Source organism: Acanthochromis polyacanthus, chromosome 18 (genome assembly GCF_021347895.1).
Source record: "Acanthochromis polyacanthus isolate Apoly-LR-REF ecotype Palm Island chromosome 18, KAUST_Apoly_ChrSc, whole genome shotgun sequence".
Classification (NCBI taxonomy): Eukaryota; Metazoa; Chordata; class Actinopteri; family Pomacentridae; genus Acanthochromis; species Acanthochromis polyacanthus.
Genome location: NC_067130.1, coordinates 34,023,938 through 34,042,080, shown reverse-complemented (window position 1 = coordinate 34,042,080; position 18,143 = coordinate 34,023,938). Strand labels below are relative to the sequence as shown.

Genomic DNA, 18,143 nt, shown 5'->3' with positions numbered 1-18,143 from the left:
ATTTAATGGTTAGGTGATAGTAATTAACATTTAATGGGGGATAATGGGAATATGATTAGCTAAAACTAACAGCTAATGAAAGGAGTGTAGCTGAAATATAAATACACTACATTTCCAAAAGTATTCACTCACCTGCCTTGACTCGCATATGAACGTCAGTGACATCCCATTCCTAATCCAGAGGGTTCAATATGACGTCGGTCCACCCTTTGCAGCCAGAACAGCTTCAACTCTTCTGGGAAGGCTGTCCACAAGGTTTAGGAGTGTGTTTATGGGGATTTTTGACCTTCACGAAGCTCATTTGTGAGGTCACACACTGATGTTGGACCAGAAGGCCTGGCTCTCAGTCTCTGCTCTAATTCATCCTAAAGGTGTTCTATCGGGCTGAGGTCAGGACTCTGTGCAGGCCAGTCCAGTTCATCCACAGCAGACTCTGTCATCCATGTCTTTATGGACCTTGCTTTGTGCACAGTCATGTTGGAAGAGGAAGGGGCCAGCTCCAAACTGTTCCCACAAAGTTGGGATCATGGAATTGTCCAGAATGTCTTGGTATGCTGAAGCATTCAGAGTTCCTTTCACTGGAACTAAGGGGCCAAGCCCAGCTCCTGAAGAACAAGCCCACACCATGATCCCCCCTCCACCAAACTTTACACTTGGCACAATGAAGTCCGACAAGTATGGTTCTCCTGGCAACCGCCAAACCCAGACTGGTCCATCAGATTGCCAGATGGAGAAGCGTGATTGGTCACTCCAGAGAAGGCGTCTCCACTGCTCTAGAGTCCAGTGACGGTGTGCTTTACACCACTGCATCCCAGGCTTTGCATTGCACTTGGTGATGTACGGCTTGGATGCAGCTGCTCGGCCATGGAAACCCATTCCATGAAGCTCTCTGCTGAAGCTCTGTTCTTGAGCTAATCTGAAGACCACATCAAGTTTGAAGGTCTGTATCCACTGACTCTGCAGAAAGTTGTCCACCTCTTGGCACTATGAGCCTCAGCATCCTCTGACCCGCTCCATCGGTTTACGTGGTCGACCACTTGGTGGCTGAGCTGCTGTCGTTCCTACACACTTCCACTTTCTTATAATACAGCTGACAGTTGACCGTGGAATATTTAGGAGCGAGGAAATGTCACCACTGGACTTGTAGCACAGGTGGCATCCTATCACAGTTCCACGCTGGAATAATGTTCGTAAAAGCAGTCTGCATGCACAGGTGATTGATTTTATACAGCTGTGGCCATGGAAGTGATTGGAACACCTGATTCTGATTATTTGGATGGGTGAGCCAATACTTTTGGCAATATAGTATCTCGCTGTGAGTAATGGATAAATGGTTAGCTAAAACCAATAAATGAGGTAACAGCGCTAAAACTAACAAATAGCTAATGGAGAGTGGCAAATAAATGGTTGGCTAAAACTATTAGCCAATAGGAATCAAGGATAAGAATGAACATTATAGGGATTCAAGTCATATTTATACTTATTGTCAAAGTTTATATGATAAATCATATTATAGAATTTCAACCTTACTATTTAGTCAAGTGAATTTGCATAATTAATATTTTCGACATTAATATATTTAAATCAAGAAGGTAAATGTGGAAAAATGTCCATTGTAGGAACTCAACTTTTAAATTTAACTTTAATGTTTAATCAGGTAAATGTGTGTAATTATTAATACTTCGATACCTCTGGAGGATTTTAACCTTAATATTTAGTCTGGTAAAGTTGTATAACATTTTTAAATTTAAGTTTCAATAATATCGTTGTCGTCACTCAAAATTTCATAACCCTTTAATTCTTATTTCTCTTCAGTTCTGTTTTGAATATTCTCTGTAAATGACTTATTTTGTAGATTCTCTGTAAGAAACAGGCGCTGAAGCATGGCGGTAAAAATCAATGAGGTTTATTTGCAGTCACAATGCTTACACTATATGTAGCAGACATCCAAACAACTCAAACAGCTATTCACTCTATGGACCCAACACATTCACATCAGGGACACAAACCAAAAGTAGGAACTCAATAACATCCGTGAGTGCTGACATGGTTAGAGATGAGCTAGTTGTCACAAACAGTTAGCAGCAACATCGTAGAGAGTAACACAAGTTGCTAATTGATCCACTCCCGCTTCTCTTTTTACACCGTTCTGACTTCTACCCGGTTCTTCAAACTAAACTGGATCCTTCAGAGGAGCTCCGATGTCTTGAGCGGCGCTAAAGTTTCGTCGGTCGTTTGAGCTCCGTCGCGGTTTCAAGCCGTCGCAGCACCATGAGACGCCACATACGCACACACCAGGCAACACACAAACACACACAAACAAACAACAACGCACACGCCAGTCGGACTCGGCCGCAGGACCCGGCGGGGAAAAGTCCGGTTCCGGCGAGTCCACAGTGTAAACAAAATGGTGGAAACTGCACCCGGCCTACCAGAGGGGAAAATGTAGCCGCGACCATGTTGCTTACACGTTCGACAAGCAGCGGGCGACGCCTGCAGGACGCCGCGGTGTCGGGTTTCACTTCGAGGAGAGGGGCAGAGCTTTGGGGCAGGTGGGCGGAGCTCTGGAGGGGCGTTCAATCCCGTCGCTGTTTGTGGTGATTCCAAAATCAGAAACACCACGAGCTTCCTGAAACCTCTGAGATGGACTTTAAGTTCCTCTGCAGCTCAGATAGAAAGTAGGAGAAACACTTTTTTAATTTTTATGATAAATTTTAAGTTTATCTGTAATTAAAAGTATGTAATTTTAATTACAGCTGAAACCCAGGAAGTCTTTGTATTTGATCTGCAGATGAACTTAAAGTTAATCCTGAAGACTACAGCTTCTACAGGACAAACCAGAGCGTTTGTGATGGACTTTAAATTCCTCTAGAAGTCAAATATTCTAACTACAGTTTGTTCAGGAGAAACACTGAGTCTCCTTAAGCTTACATGCTAAACTTTTCCTCTGCAGCTCAAATGTAAAGTCTACAGCTCCTATAGGACAAACACTGAGTGCCTTCTTAAGTTTTGATGATAATTTTTAAGTTAGTCTGTAATTAAAACTGTCATTTTCAGTAGAAATACCAGAAGTCTTTATATTAGATCTGCAGATGAACTTTAAGTTAATCCTAAAGACTGCAGCTTCTGCTGGACAAAGAAGAGCCCCGTGAAGTCTCTGATGCACTCTAAGTTCCTCTGTAAGCCAAATGTTAAGCCTACAGCTCTTACGAGGGAAACACCACAAGCCTCCTGAAATCTTTATGATAAACTCTAAGTTCCTCTGCAGATCACATATTCAGACTGCAGCTTCTTCAGGAGGAACACAGAGTCTCCTGAGGTTTCTGTGATAAACTTTAAATTCCTCTGCAACTCAAATATAAAGACTACAGGTTCTTCAGGGGAAACACCTCAAACATCCTACAGTCTTTATAGCTGACCTGCAGAAGAACTTCAAAATGATCAAAAAGACTTCAGGTTGTTCAGGAGGAACCAGAGCCTCTGTGATGGACCTTACGTTCCTCTGTAGATCAGACATTTAGAGTGTTGCTCCAACAGGAGAAACTCCTGAAAAATATTTTTCTGATAAATCTGAGTTCCTCTGCAGGTCAAACATTCAGACAAGAGCTTCTCCATGGAGTTTCTACAAACTGAAAACATCTCAAACAGAAGTTTTTGATTGTCTGAAGTCAATGGAAACGTAACGGAGTCAGAAAATAAAACCTCAGCAGCAGATGAAACTGGTCTCATTACCGTCTGCAGATGATGAGACAACCGGTTATTGATTGAAAAAGATAAATCAGAACTTAATTGCATCTTTAGTTTAAATCTGATTTTAATGAAACTATTTTATTTGTTTGTTTTAAAAATCTGCTGATTATTTCTTAATTTGTTTTGTGACGTCTGCAGACCAAACAGCTAATTGATTGATTGATTAACAGATCAATAAGCAGTAAATAATCCCCGCAGATCTGGTACTGAACACTTTTATTAGTTTTTTATTACTCTGTTAATAAATTCACGGTTGAGCAGAAGCGTTTTGATCGACTGAATAAAACAAATATTCAGCTTAAAATAAAAAATCATGAAGAAAATCAGTCAATTTTCTGTTCAGAAGCTTCAATCTGCAAACATTTGTTGTTGTTTTTCATAATTTGGTTATAAAGTTTCAGCCTGAGAGGATAAAATAAAGAGTTCAGATTTACTGATTCCAGATTTAAGCTTCAGCAGATGAAATATTTCTGATGTTTTCCTGTCGGCTTCACGTCGCTGCTTCCCTTTTATTTTAATAAACTGAAGCAGAACTTCATGTGGAACGAGAGCTTAGAATGAGGAGCTGCTTCTTCTGCTATATTTCCGTTTGTTCTGCCGTAACAGCTCTGACTGCCACTTTAAACCCGTCTGAAGGATGAAGTTTGAGGACAAACGCCTTCCATCCACATTCAGTCTGAAGAAAAACGTTAAATCTGAGAGTCTTTGACCAATCAGAAATAGGTTTATGTTTCCTGCTGGTTTCATCCTGAACTCATTAAATTCATCAGATTTTTTTGACTGTTATAATTATTTGAATGATAAATTTTCTGTCCAAAACTCCAAACTGGGAAACAGACAAACGTGGCTTTAGAAGGTTTCAGACGTTCAGGTTAAAAAAGCAGAAAAATGCTCTAATCAGGGAAAAGCTGAAAAATGCTCGTTTTCTTCAGGTGTTGATGAAATAATTTCAGATTTTTTCGTAAAAATAACAAAAGAGCTTGTTTGAAATGATGATGATTAATATTCTGATTGAAAACCGCTGCAGCTCCAATAACAACAACAATAAGTAATAATCATAACGGCTGTAACTGAGGATTGTTTGAAATTTTTTTGTCTAAATATCAGAAAACTTTACTTTTATCGTTTCACTGGTTTTATGATGAATTTATTTAACAGTTTAAAACCCGGTGACGTTCAGATCAGTGTCGAAGTAGAAAATAAACTAAAAACCTAACGTGATATCATTAATAATATTGATCATAATATTCAGAGCTACAGCTGAGCATTCTGTTGAATCGGATCTATTCAGTGTTTTTATTTTTAATTTAGTGTCAAAAAAGAAAAGCAGCAAAAAAGAAAATCTGGAAACAAAAGAATTGAAATTCATCAAATAATAATAATGACAAATTCTGATAAATTATTATGATTAAATAAAATAATAATAATTATTATTGAAAAACAATAATTACTATTATTGAATAATAATAATAAAGTATTTTATTACTACCATTATTTATTTTTTGCTATCATTACCATTATTATATAAAAGCTGCAACTGCAGATTCTTTGAACTGATCAGATTTTTCAGTGTTTTTAGTTTAGTGTCCTGAAAAAAAACAGAAAATAATTTAATGAAATAAATTTTTTCCAAAAATAAAGAAATGAATAAATTAAATTGCTTATAATTGTTTTAATCAATTTTTAAAAGAAAAATAATAATGTGCTTAATAATAACAACAACAACTGAACAATTTTAATGATTTACTGAATTCACAATAAATGAACTAAAACTGTTGGAGTTCTGATTATTATTATTGTTACTATTATTACTATTAATAATAATAAATGTGTTGCAGATGAATTTAATGATCCATTAATGAACAAACTGTTGGAGCTCTAATTAAAATAATCAACATTATTACTGTTAATAAAATACTAATTTTGTGTTAATTAACCGCTAGAGCACTAATTATTATCAAATTAATAATATTGTTATTTTATTACCATTATTATTAATGTTGTTATCATTGTTATTGTCGTCCTGGTCTGCTGCTTCAGGACACTCGGTGGTTTCGTCTCTTTTCTCGACTCGTCAGCTGACAGCCGGATGCCCCGCCCCTCTCTGGCTCCATCCCTGTGTGGCCCCGCCCCCTGCAGGTTTATTTACATCACTTCAAGCGGAGGGAAACGTCCCCTGTCCTCCCCATCGTCTCTCAGACAGACAGCTGCACTAACTCACTACTCGGTAAAAAGCTCAGTCACACGCTTTTTTGTTTGTTTGTTTGTTTGTTTTTTCCTCCGTTGTGTTGAAATTCGATCGTTATAAACATTGTTCAAAATGTTACCAAAAAAAATGTACACTTGGGTTTTTCTGTGTGTTTCTATACAAGGCAGGCAGAAGCGGGTTACTACGGTTACCGGCGCTCATCCCGTCGTCACGGCAATCCCTCCCTCCCTCCGTCCCATCAGGGGGCGGAGCCATGCGACCCCTCCCCCCAGGCTTTAAAATAGATCTGTATATATTTATATATGCTCATATCAAAAAGGAGGCGGGGCCAGGCGGAGGGGCGTGACCCCGGGCATCCGGGCCCGAGGGGGAGGGGGGGAGGCGGATGCAGAGGGGGGAGGGGGAGGGGGCTGGGGGAGAGAGGAAGGGAGGCGGGGCTCTGCCCAGTGGAATGTCAGCTCATCATGTCGTTGCTGTTGACGCCGTATGTGGAGTTCTTCATGCTGTCGTTGACCTCACGCCTGAACACGGACAGGTTCTGAGTGAACCTGGACACGCAACATACAGACACGCAACATACAGACACACAGCACAACACACAGAGACACGTTAATGATTCATTTCCATTAATAACTTTACAAATTAAAAATATATGAACCAATAAGGCAGGACATGAAGAAGGTTGTTCATGTCAGTAAATGTGTCATAGATCAGATGTAGTACCTGGTTCTTCCCCCAGGTGGAGCCTTAACTGCGCGTTTGTGTCATTTGGGAAACTTTTAAATCATGTTGGAAAAAGTTTGAATACTTTGAAGAGATCATTTGGGACCACAAGGGAAAAGAAGGAGGTCGTGCATCTTAGAAAATCTATTGTAGATCAGCTGTAGTACCTGTTTGTTCCACCAAGTGGAGCACCTTAATGTTTAATGAGAATGTTTGAGTCATTTAAAAAAAAACAAAAAAACTTTCCAGATATATTTCGGAGTATTTTCATCGTCTCAGAGACGTTTTAGTAACTTTAGCGAATTTTTAAAAGAAGAAGGTCGTTCAGGCCAATAAATCTATTGTAGATCGGCTGTAATATCTGGTTTTTCCACCAGGTGGAGGCTCAAGTAGGTGAGTTTGTGTCATTTAGGAAACTTTTAAATCATGTTGGAATAATTTTGGACAGGTTTTTGTCATTTTGAAGAAATCTGAGGTACATTTTGTCTAATTTTAGAAAAGTTTAGAGTCATTTCGGACCATGAGGGAGAAGAAGAAAGTCGCTCATGTCAGTAAACCTATTGCAGATCAGTTGTAGTACCTGTTTGTTCCGCCAGGTGGTGTATCTTATTGTTTAATGAGAATGTTTCAGTCATTTAAAAAAAAGGTTTCAGACGTTTTGTGGAGTATTTTAATAGTTCCAAACAAGTTTCGGTAGCTTTGGTGAAACTGGATCATGAGGGAAAGATGTAGGTCGTTCATGCCAGTGAATCTATTGTAGATGAGATGTAGTACTTGGTCCTTCCACTAGGTGGACCTATTGGGTTGGTTTGTGCCATTTGGAAAACTTTTAAATCATGTAAAAACTTTGAATCATTTTGAAGAGGTCTGAAGTAGTTTTTACCTAACTTTGGAAAAGCATGGAGTCATTTTGGACCGCAAGGAAAAAGAAGAAGGTCGTGCATGTCAGTAAATGTACTGTAGATCAGCTGTAGTTCCTGGTTGTTCCACCAGGTGGAGCCTCAAATGAGTAAGTCTGTCTCATTTGAAAAACTTTTAAAGTCATTCTGTAAAAAGTTTGAGTAGTTTTCCATAGATTTTTATCAATTTGCCTAATTTTTAAAAAGTTCGGAGTAATTTTGGACGATGAGGGAAAAGTAAATGTATTGTAGATCAGCTGTAGTACCTGGTTCTTCCACCAGGTGGAGCTGAAGTGTTTTGGTCATTCAGAAAATTTTTAGATTGTTATGTAAAAAGTCTGAATGGTTTTAGTCATTTTTAATAAGTTTTAAGTGCTTTTTTCCTGATTTTGGAAAAGGTTGGAGTCACTGTGGACGACAAATCAGCTGCAGTACCCGTCTGAGCCTGTCTGTTTAATGGACAATAGTTTGGAGAACTTCTAAGACATTTTTCACGATGTTTGAATCATTTCAGAGACTACAGGTTACAGATTTCTACCCAGTAGATGCTGATTGGTCACTGCAGAGAAGCTTCTAGTCTCCATCAGTTACAGCTCAGAGACCAGACACTAGTTAGAGTCAGATAAGAGATTCTGATGTCAGATTTACTTAACGTGTGACTTTGGACACGGTTTCAGGTAATCTGATGGTAATTTATTGTGTCTCATGTCTAAATAAACACCTGTGAAGCAGTTTTCTAGTCCTTCCAAAGAACCACAAACAGAAACCAATAAAAACGAGGAGGTACCCACCTGTCCCGGTTCTTAGTTAGTAGATTTCTTTCAATTCCCTCCATCAAGTTCTCGAAACATAAGTGCATGGCTTGCTGCTTCTCTGGAGGCTGACTGTTGACGATGCTGTTCCTCAGATCAGCGAAATACTGCAGACAACCAACATACGTGTTAGAATGCACACGGAGATTCTAAAGGCGACGTAAGGCCAGTCTACGATCAGCATTTACCTTCTCATTGAGCAGGATGAGGCCTAGAAGAGGCCGAGACATCGACCACTGGTTCCGACAGTCCTCGAAGATGATGATGTTCAACACGGTGGACAACATCTGGAGAAGAACCACAGGTTTAGAGAACGTCAGAGAAGAACCACAGGTTTAGAGAATATCAGAGAAGAACCACAAAAGAAGAACGTCAGAGGAACCGTGTTCCAGCTGACTGCTTTCATTTATACCCTCAGCCTCTACAAGAGTCCAGGAGCTGAGGAACATCATGATGCTGCCACCACCGTGCTTCACAGTGGGGATGGTGTGTTTGTGATGATATTCAGTGTTTGGTGTCCACCAAACATATCATCTAGTCTGGACATCCTGGTCTCCTCAGACCAAAGAACCTTCTTCCAGGTGTCTTCAGAGTCTCCACATGTCTTCTGGTGAACTCTAGTCCAGATTTAATTGGAGCTTTTTCCATCAGAGTCTTTCTCTTTCTCTCCATAAAGCTTTGACTGGTGAAGAACAAAAAACAGTTGTTGGATGAACAGTCTGAAGATGGAACTCCTTCAGAGGAGTCAGAGTCTTGGTGGCCTCCCTCTCTAGTCTCTTCTTCAGAGGAGTCAGAGTCTTGGTGGCCTCCCTCTCTAGTCTCTTCTTCAGAGGAGTCAGAGTCTTGGTGGCCTCCCTCTCTAGTCTCTCAGGTCTTGAGGACATCTTGTTCTAGTCAGATTTATTCATGTACCATCTTCTTCCGTTTCTTAATGATGGATTTAACTGGACTCCAGGAGATCTTCAGGAACTCAGAAATGTTCTTGTATCGTCCTGACTGATGCTTTTCAACAACCTTTTTTCAGAGTTTCTTGGTTCTTCAGTCTTCATGGTGTAGTTCTATCCAGGAGTTCTGATGCACCAGAGACTGGACCTTCCAGAGGAATCTTTATCCTCCAATCACTGACCTCAGATCATCCATTAATGACTTCTGGAACCAACTGTCTGAATGCTGAATGATGAGTTGACATTACTTCTGTTTTCAGTTTGTTTGTTGTACATTTCTGTCTGCAGTTAAATGGACCACGGTTCAGTGTCAGACAGCAGTAAAAGGTAAACCTGCAGCAGGTTTTTATTGACCGTCTCTCTGACCTGTTGGATCATCTCTGGATGCTGCTGCATGATGTGCAGGAACCGGTCGTCTGTCGCCATCGGAGTCGGACGTTTCTTGGTGGAACGTGACAGCTGCTTGAACAGGTAGGTGACGATGTGGTCCAAACTGGAGCAGCAGCCGGTGCACACCATCGTATCTACAACACAAACACACATGAAGAGGCAGCAGCAACACAAACACTGATGTTCAACACAGACCACTGGGAGCCCTACCGAGCGCCGTGAGCCCTTCTGATATCGACGACAGGATGTACATGACGACGTGAGGCTCCAGACTGGCAATGAAGTTCATGTGATCCTGCGTCAGAACCTCCAGCAATGAGTAAAACGACTGGCTGAGCTTCGGATAGTCCTGGAGAAACGAAACGACGAGGTCAGTAAGTTCATCTACGACTGCTTCAAAACACCAAAACCCCATCCAGACCAAACACCATCTGACCAATCCTCTGAACCCAAAAACCTGCCAGCTAGTCTGAAAGACACATCTGTCTGGAGATGATGTGAAGGGAAGAGCGACAAAATCAGTAGACCAAACTGTGATGTAAAATGGCCAAAAAGTGAAGTGAAACAACCATAAAAAGATGTAAAACAACCAAAACATGACTAAAATAGCAACCATAGAAAGTTAAGTGATAAAAATGTGAAGCGAAAGACTAGAAAAAATAGTAAAATGACCAAAATGGGGTTCCAAACAACCACAAAATCAAGTAAAACAACAAAAATATGAATCAAAACAGCCACAAAAAGATTTAAAAGGACGAAAACGTGATGCAAACTGACCACAAAAACTGACCAAAATATCATAGAAAACAAAAAAAAAATCTGTACAACAACCAAAATGTGACAATGGGCAACCACTAAATGTTGCTAAGCAAAAAAAAAATGAAGCAAAAGTCCACAAAAACCTTTAAAATGTCCAAAATGGGGCACCCAACAACCACAAAAACACATACAACAAAAACGTGAAGCAAGGACCACAGAAAGGTGAAAAATGAACAAAATCTTATGCAAAACAACTACAAAAATACATAAACAAAATACGATGGAAAAACTACCATAAAAATTACCAAAATATAGCATGAATCCCTAAAAATCTGTTAAACAGCCAAAACATAATAAAAAGTGAAACGGAAAATGATAAAACGTGACGCAAAACAAACAAAAAGATGTAAAACAACAAAAATTTGTCAGAAAACAACCACAAAGACAAAGTGACTAAAATGTGAAGCAAACAGCCACGAGAAGCAAAATGACTACAATGTGACGTTAAACAACCACAAAAAGATGTGAAACGATCAAAATCTGATGAAAAACGCAAACAAAAAGACGTAAAATGACAAAAATGTGACGGAAAACAACCTCAAAAAGCTGTAAAATGCCTGTAGTATTCTGATCTAGAGTGTTAGCTGCTGACTGAATCATCTAGAACCTTCTCCTGACGTAAACCTGTCTGTTCCTACCAGCAGGTCGCTGTGGGGGATGGACAGCAGCAGCTTGATGAAGGTCTGCAGGGCGTTGTCCAGAGCATCATCTCCGTAGAGACGGAAGACACCGAAGTTGACGTAGTTTCCGCTGAGCACCGCCTTCAGCATGGCAAAGCAGACACTGACGCCCTTCAGCTTCACCCCGTAGACCTGGTCCTTAGGAACCTCGCCCAGCGTCAGGATCCGGTTCCCTGGAGACACCAGAGAATCCGTTTACAGCATTCTGGGAGTTTAAACGCCGCATCCAAAGACTATAAAACTCACGAAGAAGTCCAGTGTTTACGTACCGTAGGTGGTGATCATCTTGCTGGTTTCCCTGAACAGCAGGATGCCGTTTGGTGACGAAACGTCGAACTGAAGCCTCTGAGATCTGAAGAAACACCAAAGAAAACCCAGAAGAGACACAAGTTAAACAAAAAAGTGAGCTAAAATGAACCAACAGTGAGGTAAAAAAAAGGAGAAACATGAAAAATAAAACGTGATTTAAAGCAAACACAAAAAACTGCCAAACCAAAATTTTATGCTAACACAAAAAAACATAAAGAAACCAAAATTTTTATAAAAAATGAACACAGAAAGGCAGAAAACCAACAAAATTTAAAAAAACAAAAAGGCCTCTAACATAAAATTTTATGCAAAATTACCACAAAAAGGTGTAAAACGACCCAAATGTTATGCAAATTTACCATAAAGAAATTGTAAAATTACCAAAATTGTATGCAAAATGACCACAAATAGTCATGAAACGACCACAAAAGGCATAAAAGGACCAATATTTTATGTAAATTTACAACAAAAAAGTGCAAAATGACCGAAATGTGACGCAAAACCACATAAAAATGCTGAACGTCCGAAATGTTACACATGACCACAAAAAAGTGAAAAATGTCCCAAATTTTAGAAAGAAATGACCACAAAAAGGTATAAAACAACCAAAATCTTACTCAAAACGACCACAAAAAGGCCTAAAATTACCACAAAAAGGCATAAAAACAAACATTTTATTTAAAATGACAAAAAAAGGTGTACAATGACCCAAATGTGACACAAAACCACATTAAAAATGTTAAATGACCAAAATTTTACGCAAAATGACCACATAAAGGTGAAAAACACTAAATTTTACAAGAAATGACCACAAAAAAAAAAAGCATTGAACGACCAAAATTTTCCAATTTATGAAAAATTACCATAAAAAGGTTTAAAACAACCAAAATTTTACAAGAAATGATCACTAAAAGGGAGACAATGACCCAAATTTTACACAAAATTACCATAAATAAATTGTAAAATTACCAAAATTTTATGCAAAACGACCATAAAAGAGCAAAAAACGACCGAAACACCTGTTCAGGTGTTTCTTACCTGTTGTGGACGAGCTCGGCCATGAGCTTGAGGACTGGCGTGGTGCATGCTGGGTCGTGGTACCAGAGCTCGATGGCCCGCTGCAGGATGGGCATGTAGGCCGGATATCTGTAGGGTTCGGGTTAAGGACCGATAATCAATCATCAATAATCAGTCACTCAACAGACAATCTGATTGGTCGTCAGGATACATCCAGTCGAACAGCATCATGAAGCTCGTCTTGGCGTTGAAGGCGAACGCGATTCCTCGAAGGTCCCGGACCAGACCCACCAGAGTCCTCTGCAAGAGACAGGAAGAGGAAGTTAGACAGAAATCCTTCAAAATAAATTCACAAGTTTACACAGAGCTCATTAAAGAAGCAGGAAGAATGAAATGTCTACAGAATTATTTAAATGTAAAAAACGTTGGACACAAACCCTGAAGGAACACAAGATGACCTTAAAAAATATGTTTTTAAATAAAATAAAAAGAATGACAGTTTTAGTTCCAAGTCATTTTGATGATTAGTATTTGTTAATAAAGGCAGTTATATTTTATTATGAATTCATTTTGGCTGACTGAGGAAACACATACACACAAATATACACACACACACACACATAAATATATATAAACACACACACACATATATACATATATATACAGACTAAATCTTAAGTAAAACGACCATAAAAAGGAGTAAAATGATTAAAATTTTACACGAAACAACCACAAAAAGCCTCAATCACAATTTTATAAAAAAAATGACCACAAAAAAAATTACTGATCCCTGCGTGTTCGTTAAAACACGTAAACGACCTCTACGAGTTCGTTAAAACACGTAAACGACCTCTACGAGTTCGTTAAAACACGTAAACGACCTCTACGAGTTCCTTAAAACACGTAAACGACCTCTACGAGTTCCTTAAAACACGTAAACGACCTCTACGAGTTCGTTAAAACACGTAAACGACCTCTACGAGTTCGTTAAAACACGTAAACGACCTCTACGAGTTCCTTAAAACACGTAAACGACCTCTACGAGTTCCTTAAAACACGTAAACGACCTCTACGTGTTCGTTAAAACACGTAAACGACCTCTACGAGTTCGTTAAAACACGTAAACGACCTCTACGAGTTCCTTAAAACACGTAAACGACCTCTACGAGTTCCTTAAAACACGTAAACGACCTCTACGAGTTCGTTAAAACACGTAAACGACCTCTACGTGTTCGTTAAAACACGTAAACGACCTCTACGTGTTCGTTAAAACACGTAAACGACCTCTACGAGTTCGTTAAAACACGTAAACGACCTCTACGTGTTCGTTAAAACACGTAAACGACCTCTACGAGTTCGTTAAAACACGTAAACGACCTCTACGAGTTCCTTAAAACACGTAAACGACCTCTACGAGTTCGTTAAAACACGTAAACGACCTCTACGAGTTCGTTAAAACACGTAAACGACCTCTACGTGTTCGTTAAAACACGTAAACGACCTCTACGTGTTCGTTAAAACACGTAAACGACCTCTACGTGTTTGTTAAATGGATCCAGACCCACCTTGGCCTCCTGCTCGTTGAACGTGTTCGTACTCAACATCTGAGCGACGGCTTCAAACGCCGCTGTCAGCGGCAGCATAAACTGTTCAAACTGGTCCTCGTCTTCGCCTGAACACAGAACATTCGTTAGAACCTGCAGAACTCGGCGGAGAACCTTCAGAAGCAACAGAACCTGAGGAGCCTTACCCAAGTCCACCATGAGGAGGCGCCCCAGAGCCGTGTAGAAGGTGGTCCGACACCTCATGTCGCTGAGGTTCGACTGGTTGTTGATGCCCAGGAAGGAGAAGTGTTCGCTCTATTCTCAAAACAGCAACAAAAAGACTCACAACATGCTTAACTGTGTTCTAAACCCACTCTAGACAACATTTAACACACAAACTGCGTTTCATAGGTGAAGCTGTGAAGATGTTTGTACGATGTGTTAGCAGGAAGTAAATAACTCACAGTTCATACATCAAAATACAAATAAAACGTCTCTAAACAGCCAGAAGTAACGCAAGAAATTTGCTGTGTGTCATCACATTTGTCTCGTTTTGTGATGTTTGCGGTCACAGAATGAGTTAAAACAAGCAAAATGTTAAAAAAAAATGTTTCTAACTACTGGTAAATTTAAAAAAAATCAATATAAAGATACAAACCGTGATTCAAAACGAACACAAAAAATACGTAACGACCAAAATATTACATAAAATAACCACAAAAAGGTGTAAAATGACCGAAATCTGATGCAAAAACGGTAAACAACCACAATGTCACACAAAATTACCATAAAAAAGGTGCAAAACTAAAGTTTTTACAAAAAATGACCACTAAAAAGGCATAAAACCACCAAATTTTTATGCAAAATAACCACAAAAAAAGCACAATACGACCAAAATTTCAAGCAAAAAGGACTACAAAAAGGTGAAAAATTAAAATTACCAAATTTTTATCCAACATGCCTACAAAATGACCTAAAATGACAAAATTTTATATAAAACGACCACAAAAGGTGTAAAATGACCAAATTTTACACAAAATGACAGAAAGGCGTAAAACGGCCAAAATCTTACAGAAAAGGTGTAAAATGACCAAAATTTTATATAAAACGAAAACAAAAGGTATAAAACGACCAAAATTTTATATAAAATGACCACAAAAAGGCGTAAAATGGCCTGGTAGCGCTCTGCTGCAAAACTTCAAAAGAAAAGTTAAATGACCATAATTTTATGCAAAACGACCACATAAACACAAAATATGTTTTGCGTTCGTCTTGTTTCCTGCACTGTTTAACATCCCATAATATGAATGAACTCACCGTGTGGTTGTTCAACATGAACTGAACGGCGCTGAGCTTCACCAGCTTCCTCACACTGCTGTACGTAAACAGGAAGTCAAGGAGGAAACACCTGAACCTTCAAAATAATTTCATCTATAAACAAAAACGTTAAGCTGATTTATCTAACTTTAAATAAACGTTAAGCTGATTTATCTAACTAATAATAACTTTACAAAGCGCTTTCCGTCAAAGTGCTGTACACAGAAATAAAAACAATAAAAACAGAACAATAAAAAAGACATCAATAAAAACAAATAATTTAAGATTCATATACAAAAGAAAAGAGGTTCAGCTTAGTTTTAAATACATTAATGGACGATGCCTGCCTGATTTCAGCAGGCAGACTGTTCCACAATGTAGGAGCCCGGAAAGAAAAAGCCCGTTCCCCCACCGTCTTTTTACAGACTTTTGGGATATTCAAAAGTCCAGTCCCCTGAGAACGGAGAACCCGAGCGGAGACATAGAGCGGGCTGGATAAATAAGATGGGGCAATTCCATTAACAATTTTATAGGTTAGTAGCAGCACCTTAAAGTCTGCTCTAACATGAACAGGTAGCCAGTGCAGAGAGACCAACACTAGAGCAACATGCTCGTATTTACTCGTTCTGGTCAGAACGCGAGCTGCTGGTTCTGGACCATCTGCAGACCATGAAGGCTCTTCATTGGCAGACCTGATAAAATGACATTGCAATAGTCCAACCGTGAGGAAACAAAAGCATGAATTAGGACCTCAGCATCCTGAAATGACAGAACTGGTCTGACTTTAGAGATATTTCTGAGGTGGAAAAAGGCCAAGCTGGTCACCTCTTTAATATGGAATTTAAATGAGAGGGTTTTATCAAAGAGTACACCAAGATTCTTAACTCTGTCTTTACAATGAATAGCACAGTCATCCAAAGACAGAGTAAAGTCATCAAGCAGAGGATTAACTCTTTCAGGTCCAATCACCATCATTTCAGTCTTGGCAGAATTCAGGAGCAGGAAATTCATTGATAGCCAGCTCCTAACAGCTGAGAGACAGACCTGGAGTTTATCAGTGTCAAAAACACTTTGAGGGACCAAGGACATGCATAGTTGTAGGTCATCTGCATAGCAATGAAAAGGAAATCCCAAAGGAGCGCAAAATTTGACCCAAAGGTGTCAGATAAAGAGAAAACAACAGGGGTCCTAGTACAGACCCCTGCGGTACTCCATGCCTAACAGCACAGGACTCAGAGAGCACGTTGTTAAAGAAAACACTGTGAGATCTCTCTGACAGGTAAGACCTCAGCCATTTCAGCACCTGGCCTGAGATGCCGAAATAATTCTCCAGTCTGTCCAGTAAGATGCCGTGATCCACCGTATCAAAAGCTGAGCTGAGATCCAACAACAACAGATCAGATGATGCCTTTGAGTCAGCAGCTAGAAGGAGATCATTCACCACTTTAGTCAGCGCTGTTTCTGTGGAATGATTTGCCCTAAAAGCTGACTGAAGAGGCTCAAAAAGATTATTTGATGACAGATATTTCAATAGCTGAGTTGAAACCACATTCTCAAAAACTTTTGACAAAAAGGACAGGTTTGACACAGGCCTATAATTAGTCAGGGAGTCAGCGTCCAGGCCAGGTTTCTTCAATAAGGGTTTAACAATTGCACATTTAAAACAAGTTGGGGAAACTCCAGTGGAAAGCGACATATTGAGGATATATAACACATACGGGCCTAATGTGGACCAAAGTTCTTTAATAACCCACGCTGGCAGAGGATCAAGAGAACAGGTTGTACACAGAGCCGCCATGACAACCTTGGTGAGGCTTTCTAAAGAAACAGGCTCAAAATTCAGGAAACCAATGCCACCATAGACAGGAAAAGTAACTAAGCCCTCAACTTTGTCAGTTACAGACTGAGGAATTTTAGTTCTGATGTCCTCTACCTTGTCATTAAAGTACAACAGAAAATCATGGGCAGACAGATCAGAGCTGCTAGTAACTTGGTGGTCTTGGGTGAGTTTGGAAACCGTGTCAAATAACAGTCTAGAATTGTGCTTGTTTTCCATTAAAAAAATTGGAATAACTGTAAATAAACATTAACTCAATGTTCCAGAGGTTTATCTAGCTGTAGCTAGACTGATTTATCTAACTGTAGTTAAACATTAAGCTGATTTATCTAAGTGAGGTTTAACTAGCTGTAGGTAATAAAGGATATCCTAGCGACAGATCGTTGAGCAGCTGGAGTGTCTTCGAGGTGATTGGTTCACACTGGCCCCAGTACTTCAAGTTTGTGATGCTGAAACACAGAAGAGATTAAAACCAACACATGGTGGCGCTCTGGAGCTGCATCCACCGTTTATTAAGAGTTTGAGGACGTTTTTTCTCTCAGATTTTACTGAAATTCACCTGAAACTTTGTTCGGTAAATAACAGCTGAAGCTGAGTCTGTCACCATGGAGATGGAACACATCACACGACTGCAGTAAGGAACTTCACATTTATGCCCAAATATGGGCGACGAGTTCCCTACTGGTTCCTGTGACTGAGGAGTCTCCATGGTGACGGCAAACACCGCCCACTGATGAAGACCAGAGACTGAAAGCTAATTAATATTAAATTAAACATATTAAATATTTCATACAAATAAATACATTATTTTACAAATATTATTTAAAAAATGTTCATCAAAAATGGAAAATATACAGTGAACAAAAGATCATGATGTAATAAATACACATCAG

The 18,143-nt window shown here is 39.4% G+C and overlaps 1 protein-coding gene across 1 annotated transcript in view; it reads right to left on the bottom strand.

Moving 5' to 3' along the window:
* Nucleotides 1-1,890: 1,890 nt before the first annotated feature.
* xpo7 (exportin 7) overlaps nucleotides 1,891-18,143 on the bottom strand; it is a 47,076-nt gene continuing 30,823 nt past the window's right edge. The window contains exons 16-28 of the mRNA XM_022220755.2: nucleotides 17,619-17,699; nucleotides 15,414-15,477; nucleotides 14,303-14,411; nucleotides 14,118-14,224; nucleotides 12,764-12,852; nucleotides 12,574-12,681; nucleotides 11,496-11,578; nucleotides 11,185-11,399; nucleotides 9,938-10,076; nucleotides 9,704-9,861; nucleotides 8,582-8,680; nucleotides 8,373-8,500; nucleotides 1,891-6,507 (exon numbers count right to left, since the gene is read on the bottom strand). Coding sequence (XP_022076447.2) covers nucleotides 6,414-6,507; nucleotides 8,373-8,500; nucleotides 8,582-8,680; nucleotides 9,704-9,861; nucleotides 9,938-10,076; nucleotides 11,185-11,399; nucleotides 11,496-11,578; nucleotides 12,574-12,681; nucleotides 12,764-12,852; nucleotides 14,118-14,224; nucleotides 14,303-14,411; nucleotides 15,414-15,477; nucleotides 17,619-17,699 — 1,474 coding nt within the window. The 3' untranslated portion in view covers nucleotides 1,891-6,413. The remainder of the gene's footprint in view (nucleotides 6,508-8,372; nucleotides 8,501-8,581; nucleotides 8,681-9,703; nucleotides 9,862-9,937; nucleotides 10,077-11,184; nucleotides 11,400-11,495; nucleotides 11,579-12,573; nucleotides 12,682-12,763; nucleotides 12,853-14,117; nucleotides 14,225-14,302; nucleotides 14,412-15,413; nucleotides 15,478-17,618; nucleotides 17,700-18,143) is intronic.